The sequence below is a fragment of the Epinephelus lanceolatus genome, chromosome 1 (assembly GCF_041903045.1).
Source record: "Epinephelus lanceolatus isolate andai-2023 chromosome 1, ASM4190304v1, whole genome shotgun sequence".
NCBI lineage: Eukaryota > Metazoa > Chordata > Actinopteri > Perciformes > Serranidae > Epinephelus > Epinephelus lanceolatus.
The window spans coordinates 17,093,904-17,112,486 of record NC_135734.1 but is presented as its reverse complement, the minus strand read 5'-3'; the positions used below and the strand labels follow the sequence as shown (position 1 = coordinate 17,112,486).

The 18,583-nt window shown below is 42.7% G+C and overlaps 1 protein-coding gene across 7 annotated transcripts in view; it reads left to right on the top strand.

Moving 5' to 3' along the window:
• Positions 1-369: 369 nt before the first annotated feature.
• Positions 370-18,583, top strand: part of kif21b (kinesin family member 21B) — a 70,944-nt gene continuing 52,730 nt past the window's right edge. For all 7 annotated transcript variants that reach the window (XM_078166364.1, XM_078166359.1, XM_078166358.1 and 4 more), the window contains exon 1: positions 370-763. In XM_078166364.1, the coding sequence (XP_078022490.1) occupies positions 723-763 (41 nt within the window). In that variant the 5' untranslated portion in view covers positions 370-722. The remainder of the gene's footprint in view (positions 764-18,583) is intronic.

The window sequence follows — 18,583 nt, the reverse complement described above, 5'->3', positions numbered from 1 at the left end:
GGTCACCATCCTTCTATGCCTTTGTGTGCCTATATAGCACATTCTTCTTGTTTGGAGATGTTTTGCATTTGCACAATACAGAATAACAGCAGCTGAGCCAGCATTGCCCCGACTAGAATCCATAGTAATGGGTTGAGTGTGGCAATTGGTAAATAATTAGCCTATTTATTTACAGTTTTCCATTTGAATTGTATTTCTGGGTGAAATTATTCTCCATAACCCCCTGTAGTGGACTTTTAGTTGGATGGAGTTGATTTTGGACAGAGCATAGTCTTTTGCACCAGCGCTTCAAAGGTGTATCCAATATTTCCGATAGCCCCTGAAGGCAGCATTACCCCCTCCAGTTTACGGTCTCAGCGCCGCTTCAACGTGATCGCGTCTCTCTCACAGAAACTGTGTGGTTTCTGAGCAGCGCTCACACGCCTCGCTCATACGCACTTTAAACAGGATGTAGCTGCTGAGACAGACTACGGAAAGACAGAAAAAGCGGGTTAAACACTGCGATGTGACAAACACCAGTGAGCCAGAAAATGCCCACCACAGCGGAGGAGAAGAAGACAGGAGGAGTCCCGATGAGGCAGCTCACCGCCGGCAGGTCTTGACGGCTGCTCCCGCTGACCTGAGACGCCCAGCACCGCCGCAGCACCGCGCGGTCTACACACACTGAAAACCCAACATAGCCGAAACACTCAACATCCCATCGGTGAACCTTATAAACGACAATGGCGAGCCAGGGCGACTGCTGTGTGAAGGTTGCACTGAGGTAAGCCTCCGACGTCTGTCTGCTGGAAATCTGCCGACCTTAGCAGACCATATTGTGTCTGTGCCTCCTGGCGATTGATTAAATGCATCCTGCACACCTACAGTCTTATTTCACTGCTTACGCTCCTCACTGTCTCTGATCAGTGCAGGATCAGCTACACAGAGGAGCATTACACCTTGTTTTGTAATACATGGGTGGTGCTCTGCTCAGTATTGATAAGGCAAAGCATGTGCCAGCACCACGCTATCTCCATATGATTGTCTTTATATTGGGGGGCATAAGTCCTCCCCAGCATTAGTTCATTGTATGTGATGCAGGGAGCTTGCATTCATGATTAACATTGGGTGAAGTGACAAGGGCAGCTGCAGCCAGGTGCAGGGAGGAGAATGGGCGTTTCTCCTTAAACCAATTTTTGGATTATTATTCTCAAAGGCAACTACCTGCAGTCTCACCTTATCATAACCGAGGCTTGTTATACATCCAACACGTGCATGGTTCAGTGAGGTCCACAACCAGCTTGTGTGTGTGTTTTTTTTACCCTGCCTCTGCAAATGAATCGAGCACAAAGAGATGCTCTCCTTCAGAGCTGTGTCATTCACTGCCTTTGTTGGAAATACACCCAAAAGCTCGGGCAGCAGAGCAGCTTTTGGATTTGTGTCAAGAGATATTAGCAGCTCATCGATTGTGTGTGCCAAGAGAATAAATGCAGATAGAGAAATCACATAAATGTGCATGTGCTGGCACTGGGCACCACTAAAAAACTCATGACTTGAGTGTGATTGGGGCTGCATCTGTAATCATGCTCATTTTGCAGTGTGTGGAGCTGAGGCGGTGGTCTGACAGACCCACTGTCCTTTAACTCAGACCCTCCCAGATTCTGTCACATCGGCTAATGAATCCCACTTGGTTATAATGAGAGTCCTTTATAAGAAGATTGAGAGAAAATAGGCCCACACCCTCTCTCATTATGAAAATGTAAAGCAACTGCAAAAAACTAATAGTGAAATTTAACTGTTCTTCATCGTCCTCCAGCCCCAGTTTGGGAACCATTGATTGAAGTGGGGGGTTGAGGATGGGGTCGACCCAGTGGTGCAGCCTTTTAAGATGAGCCTTACAACCGATGGCCCCATTTCCCCAGGGGAGGTTTCAGAGTCACTTGTCAATCAGCCGCTGAGTGAATCTCCTTTGTGCTTGTTCACAGCAGCAACTGTAACAGGAAGTGGGGTGATGTGGCGTTGCCAAAAAAGAGTCAAAGAGGAAAGGTGAAAAGAGAAGCTACTGAGGCAGCTGGTGGCTGCTGCTCAACTCAAGTTATTGATCACAGTCTGGAGAGCAGAGGCTCATTGTGTAAGTGTAACTGAATGAGGGAAGGTGACGGATATCGCTTACACACACCGCACGTACGCCCGCGTGTTTAGCTGTCTTCCCTTTTTTTTTTTGGTGATGCAATATTGACATCATCAGTGTGTAAGCATATTGTCAAACTTGGCAAAAGAGGGTCAAGTCAACACAGAGCGTTATCTTCATCACCACAGTACCTTTAAAGAGCAGTGAGAAGGATTTAGTGGCATCTAATGGTAAGGATATCAGATTGCAACCAGCTGAAACTTCTCCCAGGTGCCAAGTGTTAACTCCTGGTTAGGATTCCTTTTTTACCGGGAGCCGAATTATCCACAGAAGTCTCCTCTTCTTCAAAACAAGGGGATTAAACCTGGTAAAAACACTGACTACAGCAGTTTCACAGATGGGCCGCTAGCCCAGCACATGCTAATATTTGCTTGCCTTTTTCCTCTGGTAACTTAAGATCCAGATGTTCAGGAGGTTTTAACCAGGAGCTGAACTATCCGCAGAGGTCTCCTCTTCTCCAAAAGAAATGGACCCGGGGATTTAAACCAGTAAAAACAATGAATAAAGCAGTTTCACGTTAAAAATCAGTGTTTTTTCAGTGCTGTTTGGCTCATTGCAAAAAGGCTGCTCACTACAATGGTGGCAGCGAAAACTGTATATTAAATAAGCTGTTTCGTTTGTCCGTTCTGGGCTGCTGTAGAAACATGGTGGTCCAACATGGTGGACAACATGAACTAGGACCCACTCCCCATGTACATAGATATAAATGGCTCATTTTAAGGTAACGAAAATCCAACAATTCTTATCTTATCTAAGGTGACTATATATTAAAGGAAACATACTTGCACTTTGGCCAATATATCCTCCCAAATCCTACACACTGGACCTTTAAACCAGTTTTATTAGCCCATACTTCACATTGTAATTAAACAGACTTTCCATAATTACATGACTATGCTGGTGGGCGAGCTCTCTCCTTTTCATCATGTGTGATCTGTGTGAGTATTTACATGCCCTGTGAGTGCCACCAAAAGCGTCAGTGTGTTTGACAGGAAATGGGAAGCCCACAAATAAACACACGGAGAATGATAACTTCCTGCCGCATAAGGGACAGTTTTCCCAATGACCGCTGTGTGTCTTTTTTTCTCTCTCCCTGAGAAAGTCGGCTGCTGATAAGAGAGGATGGTGTTTAATTGCTCCCATGTTGCGCAGCCCTCGGGCACGCCGCATAAAGCTTGGGACCCTGTGTTTGTGTGTGCATGTGCGAGTATGCATTTGGAGGGCAATGAGGTTGTCTTGAGGGCCAACCAACACACACACACACACACAGTCTGAGTCGCCAGCATCCATTTCCTGAATGTCTGCGCTGCCTTCCCTAAACAATAGCCATGTAACCAGTGACATGACCTACAATCCTGCATTCAGACTGGACTGCCTGAGGAATGGACGTGGATATGCCACACACACTAACTTAAGTCAGTGGGTCTGCATTGCAGTCAAGTCAAACATGACGACATGCATGTAATGTAACTCCGTCCTAAGTGGCGGTTGTTAAATTGCTTCTGGCTTGGCTGTTTCATCTTCCCGCAGCTGCCTTCACTCAGAGGAAAAGCTTAGTCTGATGCAAAGAGGCTATAAGAATAAGTAGACTCCTACATTTCCTGAGTCTCACCCATTTGAACCCCCACTCACAATCACATCCATACACAGACATACGAGCGGTTTCACTTCACCTCGAGGGTGCCTCCTCTTCTCGTTGATGTTGCCTTGAGTGCTGCATTTGCTCCGGATTGAAAGCTTTGCATTAGGGCTGGCTCTGAGCGTGCATGTGCTGCTATAAATGTCAATAGTCCAGCTTTTGTGTGTATGCATGTACTTTGGGTGCGACTTGACATGAGAGTTACGAGCAGTGTGTTAATACCTATTTGCATATTGATCTCTGTCTTGCTGTTTCTCTGCACCTCTGCCACTTAGTCATTTCAGACCGCCAAGCGACTCTTGTCTTCCACTAAAGTGCTAAGTCAGCCTCCATGGCTGCGTATAAATAGACACAAAGACCAATCTGTTTAGTGTGGTTGTAGTCTTTGACCTTGTGACTGCCGCTTGATGTTCTCACCTTTACAGAGTCTTCCTCAAGGCCTTCGTCTCTGTCTGATTTGAGATCTGAGGAATCACCAATAAATGATTCTACAGTCCTGTGTACTTCATGCATTTAATGTTCAAGGTGATGACAGTAATGGCGCAAAATGAAAAAAATAACTTCTGCCAACAGAGCACAAAATACCCAGTGTTGTTTTAGACCCTACAGGTGGATGACCGTGATGTTGTGGTGGAAAGTTATGACGCAGAGCATTGTAGCTGAAAGGCAATGGGAGTTCAGCTGATATAAAGATCAGCTTTTATCTGTACGGTTGTCAGCTAACATGCTGATCAACCAGTCCAAAAATATTGCTTTGCAGAAACACACAAGTTTTTCATGAATCCATAAAAGTGCTGCAGAGTTTTGCCACCCCGTGACCAAAACACTGACTTCAAAACAAAACAGCAGTAGCGGAATACAACTGCGGAAGAGGCCCCCTCACAGCTGATACACAAAGGCTTTAAATGGGAGTTTTTTTGTTGTAGGACGCATGTCCTGTGTCGGCTACCAGTCTCGCCTGTTTCCTGTGTGTGTTAACGGTTTGCTACACAGGCTCTGTCTGGGTTACACACCTCCCCAGGGGGTTGCCTTTAAAATGGCTGGACTCTGGTGGGAAACGGCGTTTATCATGTGTGTTACTCGGCTATCAGCCTACAGTATGTGCCAGTCACAGGCTAGTGCTGCAACATAATCTCCTCATGAGTGCATTCTTACACTTGGTCTCAACATTTATCCCCCTTTTGACTGGCTCGCTGCAGATTTACAGCCACCGGTCGAAAAAAGTGAAAGCAGTTTTGCTTTGTTGTTGGGAGTGGCCACTAAAGTTGTTTCTAATGAGTGATTTGGCCTCAACAAAGGGAAGAGGAGCAGGAAACATGACAGAGAACACACCCATGTTGGCTGTCCACAGCTGTGCATCGCTTCCTCCTCATGCTGGCCTGTTGGTCACATGTTTTTTTTGTTGTTGCCCTCCAAACCTATTGAAACTAACAGTTCTGTGTGAACGTCTTTTGTAGCAAGAGTGCGAAAGAAGTGGTCTTGTGTGTAGGGTACAGTATGTGTTGTATAAGCGTGTGCCACTGCAGTGTATATGAGAGAAACCTCTGAAAATTGGTCGGAATATCATGTTTAAACCAAATGACAGGGTGATGTGTAGATGCAAGATCATTTCATAACAGTATCAGGCTTTAAAAGATTAGTACTGTGTTTTGTTCATCACCTATAGTAACTGTTGCATAATCAGGCTCTACAGGCTCAGGGGCTTTACACACAGATTGTGGCTAAGGAGGTGAAAAAAGCAGGACAAAGATGTTAGCGAGGTTGCCAGGCTACAGTTTTAAATCCTAGTTTCCAAACAATAACACATACAGCATCTCCTGATGACACACCTGACAATAGGTGTTTAATGGAGATATTTCATTGTGCATCTGAGATGGCCTGACTGTCAAGGAAGTGGTGCTTGTGTATAGACTCTGACAGGGTGGAATTTATCACCCTATAGCTTGTGTATTTAAACCAATGGATCAGAAATATAAGGGACTCTGCCCAGGCATTAAATAAGTTGTGCAACCGTCTGGTCTGTTGATGAACTTCTCCTTGTTAAGTGCATCAGCACTCCCAAATGGTGTGCTGCTGTTGCAGAATGACTTCCTGTGAGGCCGCCGCTGGACTATCCACACTTCCTGCTCACTTCCTGCTTTGTGAAGCGCTGATGAGCCCGTTGACACGATTCAGTTAAAGCTACAGTTGGAAACTTTCATGAAAAAAACACGTCATATTTGCTGAAACTGGAACTGTATTCTGAAAGAAGTACATAAGACAGATAGTCTATGAAAAAAATATGTCACTCCTCCTCTTCCTATGGCTTCTAATTGCTTTTGCTAAAATGAGAAGAATTTTAGTGTAGTGTTCAGCTGTAAAATAAGTGGCCAGGTCACAAACATTCTCATTTTCCAGCTAAACGATACACTAAAATATGTTTGAGGTGAGAAACAGGCACTGCAGTAACATAATCTTGATTCATATTTGATCAGCGCTGCATAGTTTGACAGTTTAACCACAGTTCACGAGCAGCGATTGACATGATTGACAGCTGTAGAGACTCCTCGACTCTGATTGGTTGTGTTTACCTGTAGTAAAGCCATAAAGAGAGGAATATGATTTTATTCCCCACAGATTAGCATTTCATTCAGTGCTGTGTGAATACCGAGCACATATGACAAAAAGTTACTGCTATAAAAGTTATCAACCATAGCTTTAAGACCAGCTCCTCAGTGAGAGCGTGAAACTGAAAGAAAATGTACTTGAAGTTGAGCCTCGGGCTATTTTTTTTTTTTAAAAAATAAACCTTCTTGGAATCAGTTTTCTGCTCTGTAGTCTGAATGAGAGTATCACTTAAAGCCCCACTCTATATAAAAAAAACAACAACATTTTCTGCTCCTCTAAGAGGAAAAAAAAGGGCCTGTTGTTCCTGACTCAAAAATGGAAAACACACATTGATCCCTGGTGTGTGCTAACCGAGTTCTCTGTTGACGACACGTCATCTCAAACTTCCCTCTGCGTGTTTGCATCATCCTTTTATTTTGTCTTGCTCAAGCCCATCTGCACTGTGCAGCGAAATAAAGCTTAAAACTGTGACCAAAATGCTGGAATGTCACTAGCTTTCTCTTCCCCCCCTCCTCGGCTCTTTCCACCTCCCTTCGCCCACTCTTGCACATGCACACACACGCACGCAGACAGATCTGTATTTATTTGAATTCATCCATTTGAATTCAGTGGGGACTGAAAGGCGCTTCAGTCTGAACATTTGCATTTTTCTGTTATCAGGGTCTCATCATATGTCAGCTGGAGCCGGCCTTCTAAACAGTCCTAACTATAAGCATTCATGCTGCTTGGACACAAGAAAACCTTTTTTAACGCTTTTTATGGTCAGCACAGAAAATGTCCTCTTCTTTAGCACTGGGTGAGAGTTAAATACATTTCCTTTCAAACCTTCTGCATATTGTGATAAACCATACAGCTGATGAGTGTGTTTTGACATTGTTGTGGTCATCTAGAAATCACATGGGATCTGCGTGTGTGTGTGGGAGGGGGGATGAGGCGTAGCAGAGGCCCTTTAAACAGAGCACCTCTCGGGTGAGTGTAGACAGAGGACACAGTGTGAATGAGTCTGATGTCACTGCAGGTCTTTGTGCTCTGTGCTGAGTTTGCACACACACACACACACACGCAGATAAAGACATACTGAGCAAGGGCAGAGCACTGGAGGGTAAATGGAGATGAAGAACAGGCTATATTTTTTTTAGAGAAAATGGTAGATAGGAAGGGGCGAGAGAGAGAGAGGTCTGCAGAGTCAATTTTCTGATGTCGTCTTTGTTTCATAAACTGCTCTCCCTCCTCAGAAAAGAGCGATGCTTCCTGCGATTCAACACAACAAATACAAAGAAAAATCAAAGGGGGAAAAGGGACGGGCACGGGGGGGGGGGGGGGGGGGGGGGGGTAGTGGAAAAAGGAGCAAGTGTCTCTTCTTCTGTTGTCAAAAGGGCTACTGTAGCATGCAAATATGAGCTCTTGGCCAAACCCGCTATCAGTGTGTGTGTCTGCCTGGGTGCGTCCATGTGTGCGTACAAGCGTGAGCATGTGTGTGTGTGAGTCTGAGCATCGTGTGTATGAATAATTTGGGCACAGCTGCACGTGTTTGCCTTATTCCCACAGAGGGAGGAAGAGACAGAGATGGAGGTGTTGTGTCTAGACTGTATAGTTTATTTACTTCTCTATTTTAATGTTGAATGTTGTTGTTTATATGTAACCATATAAAACTATATTCTCTTCTGCTTCTCTAATCTGTTAACTAGAAATATTATGTGGCTTGCCAGTAAACAAGTAATAAGGGTGTGTAATTCAAGAGTTCCCCTTCCTCCCACTAAAGCTTGTTAATCACTTTATCTCTTTTGTGCCTCTTTAAACATACACTTAAACACACACACACCTTTCCTCAGCCTGTGACATTGCACCCTATAAGCAGTTCAGTGTTCCTGTCTGTGTCCATCTGCAATGGGGATTTATTTAAGTGAATTTTATTTAGATGTGTGTACCATTCCTGGAAAGCAAAATTGGATTTAGCACCGTGAGGAAGTGTAGATATTATGGACGAGACAAAAGATGTGAAGACCTCTGAATTTGTGCCAGACTGTACACTTCATGTTTGTGTGCATGCTTCAGTAGAGCTGCTGTCAGTGTCTGCTGTTCAGATATGAAGGGGTGTGGGTGTGTGTGTGTGTGTGTGTGTGTGTGTGTGCGCGCATGCGACCAGCTGGCCCATAATCACCTTCAGCGCTAAGTAGCTTAATCACTGCTGGAGTTTGTGTCTCTGAGTTTGTTTCGTGTAGTTGGGTGTGAATGGAGAGAGATGACAGCAGGACGAGGCTTTAAAATGGCTGATTTCAGCACTAAATAAATGATGAACTGAAACATATCTACTTTAAAGGGCGGGTCCATTTATATTCTGATGTACTGGTATCACTCTGTAGCTTCCCAGTATTGTTTCTTATGTATTCAAATCCAAAACGTCTGATTTTGATCTAAGTATGTTTAAGTGTTAAAATCCTAAGCCCCTCTAAAAACTTTTCTCCACATGACCTGACGTAGGTTTCTGCACGATGACATTGCTACATATAAACCCATGTATTGCTGTGGACGCTATGTTAGTTCAGTTCTGAAAATAACGGTAGAATGTGGTAGACCATCAACTCCCATGTGCTGTCTGACAGTAAGGTAACGTTAGAGTGGTAAAAATAATATAGATATGGCGTACACTTATATTGATATTGATTTTTTTTTAGTGGGTCCTTTTTATGAAGTTGTTTTGTTTGTGTCATTATGTGACTTTTGAAACAATCTAACATGGCGTCCACAGAGGTACATTGCTAAGCTTCTGTGTGTCGGTAGTCCTGTCCGCTTCTCCAAACTGGAGCGTGCTAACCGCCATCAGTAGGTACTAACTATGGACCTATGTATAATACAGTACATATGCAGTATTGAAGCTCAATCACTTCATAGCATCATCCTCTACTTCCAACCTCAAATCTTTCAAGCTAAGACATTTACCTTCCTCTCCATACTTCCACTGTCAGTGAGTGGCATGTGAGGGGTTTGAGGGAAAGCATCGGTGCCGAAACCTACGTAACTGCTTTTTGCTAACAGCTGAATGGGAGTCTCCATTTAAAAATACATTGAGAGGAATGAAAATGGACCCGCCTTTGTTCTGTCCTTTGGTGTATGACAAATTATGTGCAAAACGATGTGCCACACTTTGTGTTCAGTGCTAATTAGTAAACTTTAACATGTTAACACAGTAAAAACTATACCAGCTAAACACCAGCATGTTAAAATGGTCATTGTTAGCATGTTAGCACACTGATTTAAGCATTCAGCTCAAAGCCCTACTGTGCCTCTAGGCCAGCCTCACAGAGTTGCTAACATGGTGGTAGACCCTTTCTTGACAGTTCTGTGTGTTTTAAGAAGTCAAATACACAGAAATTAGGCTTTTTTGTGTTACAGTGATGAATAGAAAGTCCAGGACACAATCTAGACCGTTGACCATTAGCACAAGATATACACTATTAGCTAGTCCTGTACATAGTGTCAAAGAAGCTAACATCAAAAATGAGCTAATAAGATGCAGCAGTTGCTAACGTACACCACAAAGCTATTGAGAAAGTATGAGCAGTTAGTGTCATTTACATCAGCGACGTGTTAGCACAAGAGGTATCCCAAATACCAGTTTTTGGGCATTGAAGCTTCAGTGAGAAACATCCGCGCTTAACTGAAGCTTTGCCAGGCAGGGGTCGAGGTGGAGGGTGTATTGAGAGACAAGGACATAAGTCAGACTTTTTTTGAAACATCAGTTTCAGTGAGTGCTCCTGAAAATAACATGACATTTATTCACTTTGTTAGCATGCAGGTCGCAGTAACATTAGCCATAATAGCTAATAGCTAGCCTGATTTACGAGATGGCTAAGGTTATTTGCCAAGCTCATTGTAGGTTTGTGATAGGTCAGTTTCCTTCGGCATATCTGGCACTTGACTTTTTGTGGGTCATCTTTACAAATTCTGAAACTATTCCAGTCACTTTACTTTTTGGACATCTCGCCAGTGTAGGCTGTCATGTGGTCAAACTGTCCCAGTTTCAGTGATGCTGGACTGCTGTCGACTGATATTAGACTGACAAACTAATAATGAATAATGTTTGATCTGGCTACTATTTCTAAATTTATGGGCTATTTGGGATTTTTTTTTTGAGTAATACATATAAAAATGGAGCTTAATACTGAATTAGACTTCAGCATTGTATTATGTGATTCTACTACAGTAATTAGCAGTTATCAGTTTGTGAATTGTTTAGACTAATTCAGAAAGTGTCTTCAATGGACATAAAAGCATTGGAAATAGCAGGTAAAAGCTGGCCTTAAACACCCCTTCTGGTAGTAAATTAGCATTTGCCAAATTTAGCTGTAGCTCATTATCTTGTCTGCTCCAACATTCATCAGAATACTAATCGTCATTCCAATGTAATAGCCCATTTTTTGATATAGCACCCAACCTCATGCAGCTCTGAAGGCATCTAAGGAGAATACATGTGTATGCATGTACCTGACAGTAAAGCATAGTCTTCAGCCCCTAGCCAAGTTCACATACCTACAGGCAGGCAGACAGACAGACAGACGTGGTGGCTGGCTACATTAGCACTCGTGCTAAATGTTGTCTGACAGTCTGGGAGGCCGGGCTGGTAAAAACACTAACCAACCCCCCAGGGAGGCAGACAGACAAGCAGAGTCATGGCAGCAGTCTGCAGCTCAGCAGCGTGTGTTGTACACTGTATGTGGGTAAAAAAGGTGAACACAGTCATCGGTTGTGGCAGCTGTGTGTTTGTTTGACTTGCGACCTTTATATTGCTGAAATATATACTCTACAACATACAAATATTGGATGATCCCTAGTATTTTTTTGTGGTTGTTGGTGTCTTTTTTAAAGGATCTCTTGGCCTGTTTGTCTGAACTATCAGAGAACATGTGAAACGCCATTTTACATATGAATATTTCCCATATGGGTTGATGTGATTTTTTTTTTGGTATTTCTCACGTGAAATGCAAAACACAACCATTGGAAACATCACTTGTGGTTTTGAGATGTTTCACACATGAAAATTTTCCATAATATGGTCCCATATGTCATATTTCACATGTGAAAACATTTACTTTGCATGTGCTTTTGTTGTAAGGGTGCTGAACCCTGGATAATTAGAAACAAAATGTTTACCAAACCACGTTGCTCACTCTTCGTCTTAATTAGGAACTGCTTGCCGTTGCTACTTTGATCTTTTTATGGACTCTCAGTGGGTCTTACAGTGCCACTGCCATAATTTAGCGTCGCCACGGATCAATTTTGCATTATAGTTTGTGGTCTGTCAGTCAAGTATATGCCTAACAGTCTCCAGACTCTGTTCACATGGTGGCCCACATACTCACATGTACACACTCATGGCACTAACAAACACTTTGGCTAAAAGCATCCAGTATCTATTAACTAAAACAAATGTTATCTTAATGGCCCGTGCTTCCTCTGTCAGACCGTTGAAGTTAATTGGAATCAAGCAGAAATCGGCTCGCACCTCGCTGACCTTGACAAGACCGTCTGTCATGAAAATGAAGGAAGGAAGCTAATTTGATTCTTCCTTGTGTCTCCACCTCCCCCCACGGAGCAGCAGACAGAGCAGACGAGGGGGGAGGGAGGGGAAATGAGGTGGGGGATAAGGAAGTGGGGTGGGGATTGACCCAGAATCGGCTTCGATGATGCGGACTGATGTGCCCTTGTAACAATGAGAGATGCTCATCTGAAATTGAATGATGGTTACTGGTCTTTGACAGTAGTGTGAAGTTAGTTTCTTACTGGGTGATGCAGTTTACGCTGTGAGGATCGAAGAAATGAAAATTGCACTAGTGTTGCAGTGATTGAATAACTCCTTGTTTTTACACATTTATTGCTGTTATTAGTATGAATCATGAATGAATTATAGTATTATATACTTACTGATCTCAGACTCTTAGATTCAAGACCTTTAGGTATGAGGGGTGTTTTGTCTGTGTGAGTAGCCTGAGGGCAGCTACACTCAGACAGTAAATAAATCTTTGTTGGAGTGGTTGTTATAGGGCAATGTCTTAAACAGCTGATGTTGTTCACCACTGTGTGCTGTATTCCAGCTTCATGTGTAGCCATGCAGCTCTGTCCCACTTTACCTGATACCATCAGCAAAAAAAATGTGATATTTGAGACCCTGAAGTGTCCCGCAGATCTCCCTCTGAAGCCTCGGCTTCACTCCCCGTTTACCCTTGATGTGCTGTTTTGTTGTCACGGGACACGGCTGACTATTCATCTTTCATTTTCAAGGACAACAGACAAAAAGAAAGCAATGAGGCCACAGTTGTGTACTGAGAAAGACCTTAAACTGACAATGACAGTGTATGTCTTTAGGAAATAAATTCCTGATGGAGGCAGTGAGTTGATCTTTCTGGAGCGGTTGGCCCAGCCCTTTCCAGACAATGTAGGACAACTCTGTCCTTGAAGTCTGGCTCAGTTAAGAAAACGCTCATGGTAACATCGATGAACCAGTTCGCTCATTTGTGCTCCAGTGTGTGACACAGCATGCTAACACAACCAGTCAAACCAATGAGCACAATGTATGTGAGCCCTGCTCTCCCTTTTCGTGAGTTTCCAATCAGCAGCAGTGCCCCGGGCCACAGGGCCGCCAGTCTGTGAGGCTAGTTCCATAGATAAGGTTAATACAAAGGCCATGAGCAGTGGCTCGCTTCATATATTGTATGTCTGAGTGTGGAGGTGAATAGACCGCTAGTGCAGCATCAGATGAGTGTGTAAACATGCCTTTCAGTGTCATCCAGAAAGCAGAGAAAATCATGTCAGTAGTTGTTTGTGTGATGTTTTCAGTTATCACTCTCCATGTTACAATGACAGAGAGTTTTTGTTGTGTCCACGTTGGACATGGTTGAACACAGTTTATAGAATTAGATAGTTGAACTATCGACCTCCACAATTCAGTACCACACAAATATCAGTCTTTTCACATTTTTAGCAAGTATTTTCTTAGTGTGTTTAGAAAGAAATCACTGATTTTGCTTCATCCAGAATTTAATGCGCCCATTTCAGCCAGACTGTAATCCCTGCTTCATACAAAAAAGGCCAAATTATGTTATTTTTTTTATACATTTAAAATGTAAAAAATCAAGGAAATTTGTCTGGTATTTCCATCTTTTTTTTCTGTATTAAAAACGTACTGAACCATGACAGCAAACCATGAATTTTGTGAACTGTTATAACCCTACTTTTTACATAGAGATCCCACAATATTGCCACAACAAAGACCCTCCAGTGTGTGATGGAACGCCAACGTTCTGGAAGCAAAAGAGGCATGACAGGTGTGATGTGTAACACAACAGCCTAGGCCTCTAGTTTGACATGTAACATACTCATCGGCCTGTGCTTTCTGAACAATAACAATGGCATAACAAGACAAAGATGATCATTTAACATCCCTATGGTGAGTCGGCTGTAGTCAGCATTGGATCAGAGGGTAAAGTATTATTAATGGTAGGGCACTTGACGCTTTTGTTGGGAGTTGCTTGACAGAAATGACATATTTTCAACAGGAAAAAAGTGTTTCTGTTTATTGATTCACTGATTTTATTTCCCAACCCACCGTAGTGAGTGTGAAAAATCTGCTGCTCACAGACAGACTGGGAATCAATCAATCAATAAATGTACAGTTAAGTTGAAAACACATATACAGCGGTATGTTTGTGTGATTTAAACAGCTGTCTGTGCAGATTACGCTTCACTAAACAGGACAGAAATAGATTCAGAGTCACACAAATGCTTAAAGATGAAACAATCTGTCCCCCCATTGTGTGTTTGTACCTTTTATACAGAGCGGCAAGGTGCAATCATGATGTTGCATTCCCACCTTGAACAGGCTGTGTAAAATCGCTGTTATAATTGCATGACAACTGGGCAAACACCATTTGATGATGATGAAGATCACATGATATCACTGAGAGCAACAGCTACTAAACGGATGTGAAATTCTCAACTATAGATATTCCTTCACTGTCACATAAGACAAAGAAAAGCAGAAAATCCTCAAAGTTGAGAAGCTGGATGTGGTAAATATTTGACTTGAAAAGTAGCAGTTCTACAAAGTAGTCTGCATGAGGATGATGCTGACATGACATCATTTTTACCTGGAGTATGCAGTCATTACAGCGGCCTTGCACCAGGCACATTGCCCCTGGGAGAATCGGCACGTGTGTGTCAGCGTGGCGAGACAGACGCCAAATGAGACTGGCAGAAGGTGTTCACTCCGAGTCTGCCTGCCACCACCTGGGTGAGCCAGCTGTCCACGCCTAGCGCCAGCCTCCTGTGACCACTGTCCCACTTCCTCTGCACACTCTTGCTTATAACGTGCGCTGCCTTCTCTGCTTTCCCGTTTATGTATTCCACACTTAGTCAAATTTCCTCTCCATTTACTTCATGCATCACTGCTTCATTTTGTCCAAGTGTTCCTCATTAGTGCCCTCTCTTCCGGTGCTCCCACCTGAGCCAGCCATTTACTCTCTAAACCCCGCTGCCTTTGTGTCCACTCAGCTCTTTTTTTATCCTGGTATTCTGTCTCCCTAAATCAGAGGTCAAGGCTCGCTAAATGCCATTTCTCACCCCTCATTCACTTTCATTTGATGCCAGCTTATTTCATTCATAGCTAACATGACCTTACCTTGCCAGGGACAAAGCACAGTCAGGTGCCCATTGCTTATTCCTGCCATCCCCTTACAGAGTGTTGGATCGGCACATGAGCTTCTGAATGTGTCTGTATGTGTTTGGCTGCCAGCCTCTTAGCCTGCTGTGATGTCGGGCCCATGTGGAGGATTGGAAACCAAAATGAGAGACAGATTTTGTAGTGAATGGCCTGCTTCCATAGCCCATTATGGGAGAGTGTGTGCTGCTATTACACTCATGTACATATGCTTAACTGATCAGTATAAGAGCATGGCATAGATGTTAAGTGAAAGGTGTCTTAGATGGATTGTGATGGATAGAGACCGAGAGATGAGAAGGTTGATTGGAGGGAGAGAGACAGTTGATGGTTTTATGTGCGGAATCAGTGCAGACGGCTGATCCAGGAAATCAATGGGAGGGCTGATTAAATGGGTAACAGGGTAGAAATGCCTACTGTAGCTCAATAATCAAAAATGGAGCCTTTCAGCTGCACTGTGCTTCCTTTTATAGAGACAATTGGTATTACAGTAACTCTTTGATGAATAGGTTTTAATTAATGAAAGCTTTAAGATGTGGGAAGATGATCATTAGTGCTGAATAGATTTATGTCAAGGCGAGTATCTGCAATCAGAAATCTTAATTTCCAAGCCAAAAAAACAACAACCCTGGATTGGCTAATTAGGATGTAAAGCACTTGCTATAAATATTCATGATGTTTGCGATTACATTTAGTCGGTGACATATTTTAAAATACTATACAAAAAATATATATATAGGTACTTTCATATTAAAATGTTATATTTTAGATGCTAGGTTTACAGTCGGATACCGTTCACATATGATTCTGTTACCTGGAATTTGGTACCAGTACCCAGTAGTACCTTTCTCAGTACTTCCCTTTCTCTGTAATAACAAAATTTAATTTCCGAAGAAGCTGCAGTGGTGACGTAGTAGACTAAAACACCATTTTGCTCCTCTGCTGTTTTCCAATCACACATAGAGCTGCTCCTCTGTCTCTGTCTGTCTCTCTGCTCATGTGTGACGAGAATGAGGAGTCCAAAGAGGTTTGTTTTAGAGGTAGCCAGCACCTTCGACTCTAACCTAGAGGAGGCCTCTATCACCAAGGTAATTAAATGCAAATCTCAGACTGAGGTTATAGGTTCAGATTACTTGTTTTTGTATTTGGTAGTCCAGGACACATCCACAGGTTAGTCATAAGAGGGCTACAACAACTTGAGATGCCCAACAAGAGCTGAATGGCCTGCAAAGTACTGCACTGTCTCTGCTATCATTGCCAGTTGCCATGTATGGTAGAGACAATGCTTCTTATATCTCTGACAGCTGAATACGATGTTTTCTTGTGTGAAATCCTATGTCACCGGTCCACGGCTTGCAGATGTATTCTACTGCACTTCGAAAAGTTGTGTCCTTGAACAAATTCTTTTTGTGTGGACAATAAATAAATTGTTAAAATGTGTGTGTGTATGTATATGTATATGTGTGTCTGCACATCTAGCAGTGATATTGCTATTACTAAAATAATAGTAATAATAGTTTTGGCTCACTGGGAAGAGGGGAAGCCGGCTGTGGAGCTCTCTGGCCGGCTTCCCAGCTTCTGTGCTTTGCTTTGCTTGGTGGAACATTCACCTCTTGCCCAAACCTGCCATTCTCACCCCGATGCGCTCTCAGATACCATAATGCGGCACTGATGGATTTAACAGAATCAGTACTTTGTTGTGCTGACGTAATTTGTTCAGCAACCTTGAAAGTACCGATTTTGGTACCCAACCCTTGCTAGATACCAGAATAGTTGACTTGTTGTAGGTCAGTCTATAAGTCCATGTTTTTGGTCCAGACTGAAATATCTCAAAAATGATTGGATTGGAACTATGAACCTTCCTTTTAACAGACATCCATGGTTTTCAGAGGATCAATCTATTCAACATCAACAACTATTGGATAGATTGCCATGATGTTTGTTACACACATTCATAACCCCCTTAGGATGAATTGTAATAACTCTTGCCAACTTTTAGTGCAGCGATATCATCAGGGCGAAATATTAATTTGTAAAATACTTTGGTTTATGACCCAAACCCTTAAAGACTAATCCAGCCCTGGCTGTTCTTTGTGTTTCCGGCTAATTAGCAAATGTTAGCATATGTTAGTTTAGCCAGCTAGTTTAGCGTGCATTATTCCTGTTAGCATTAGCATTTAGCTCAAAGTACCACCTCACAGAGCTCCCAGCTTGGAGTCTTGATATTTTCTATGAGATGTATGTAATCTATGAAGTGACACTGACATAAAATATTTTCAAATTGCGTTTTAATCGTCTTCATGTTTTATTATGTGTAACAATGTCTGCCATAAAAATCAACTACTTAAAGGAAATTTCCAGTTTAATAGAAGACCTCCCCATGCATGTCATTATTAAGATCTAACATATTCGGAAGTCTATTAATGGTACACATTATCTTGGGTTACTGCCCTTTTGAGTCTTACTTGTCAGTTAATCTGCTGTACAATCTCCTGATCACTTGACCTTGAAACAAATGTACCTTTTCACATCCATTTTGCTCTATTACTCATTTTGTTAAATGGTTTTTCTCCCAGTTTTTGACCTTAGCAGCCACTGGTCTGCCTCCCCTCCATCCATCGTTGCACCTTGGGGCCTCTCTCATTTCATCCCACAGTCACTGATATGCCCAGAGCTCCTAACCCAAAATAGGCCAAGCCAATTTCCTGAGTTCTCAGGGCTTTTTATGTCAAACGTGACAATCTTCATGAATTGCCATTTTATCCCCCCTCTTCTGTTCTTGTTCTCATTTTCCCTTCCCTCTTGTTCCCTCTGTCTTTCCATTTGTGTGACTTTTTTAAGAGTTGAACAAGAAAGAGGCCGATAAAGTGAGAGAGCAACAGGGAGATAAATGGTTCAAAGAACGGTAATCAGCTCCACCTCGACAGCTTTTCAGCAGTTTTGTATCAAGTGTACAGCGCGACAAAGGCTGCTCCCGCATGTTGCCACGGCACTACCAAAGACATCCTAATGTCCTAAAGAGGTTTAAGATGCTGATCATTAAATGAGTCTGGCAAAGGATTAGCCAGAGTCTTTCCCCCTGTCATTAACTTACTTTTTCTTGGTGAATACACATTTATTCAGATTGGGCGTCATTTCCATAAAAAAGCACTATTGTAGTTTTCCAGTAAGAAGAGACGGAGTAAAATTAGTGTCATAATAAATATTTTTAAGATAGTATTTTTCCCCACTTGTGTTAACTTCTTTCTGAATATCTGCTGAGTTATCTTGTCCTGGTTGCCATGGGGACATGACCTTAACATGCTCACATTGACAGTGATAAGAGCTCAGCTGGGTTTGTCACGGCAAGTCAAAGAAAGAGAACACACAGACGTTAAGTTCAGTTGGACTCTTTCTGATCTTGAAAAGGACGGTGATTTTTTTGAAGTCTGACTAAAATGCTTTCAAGGACAGT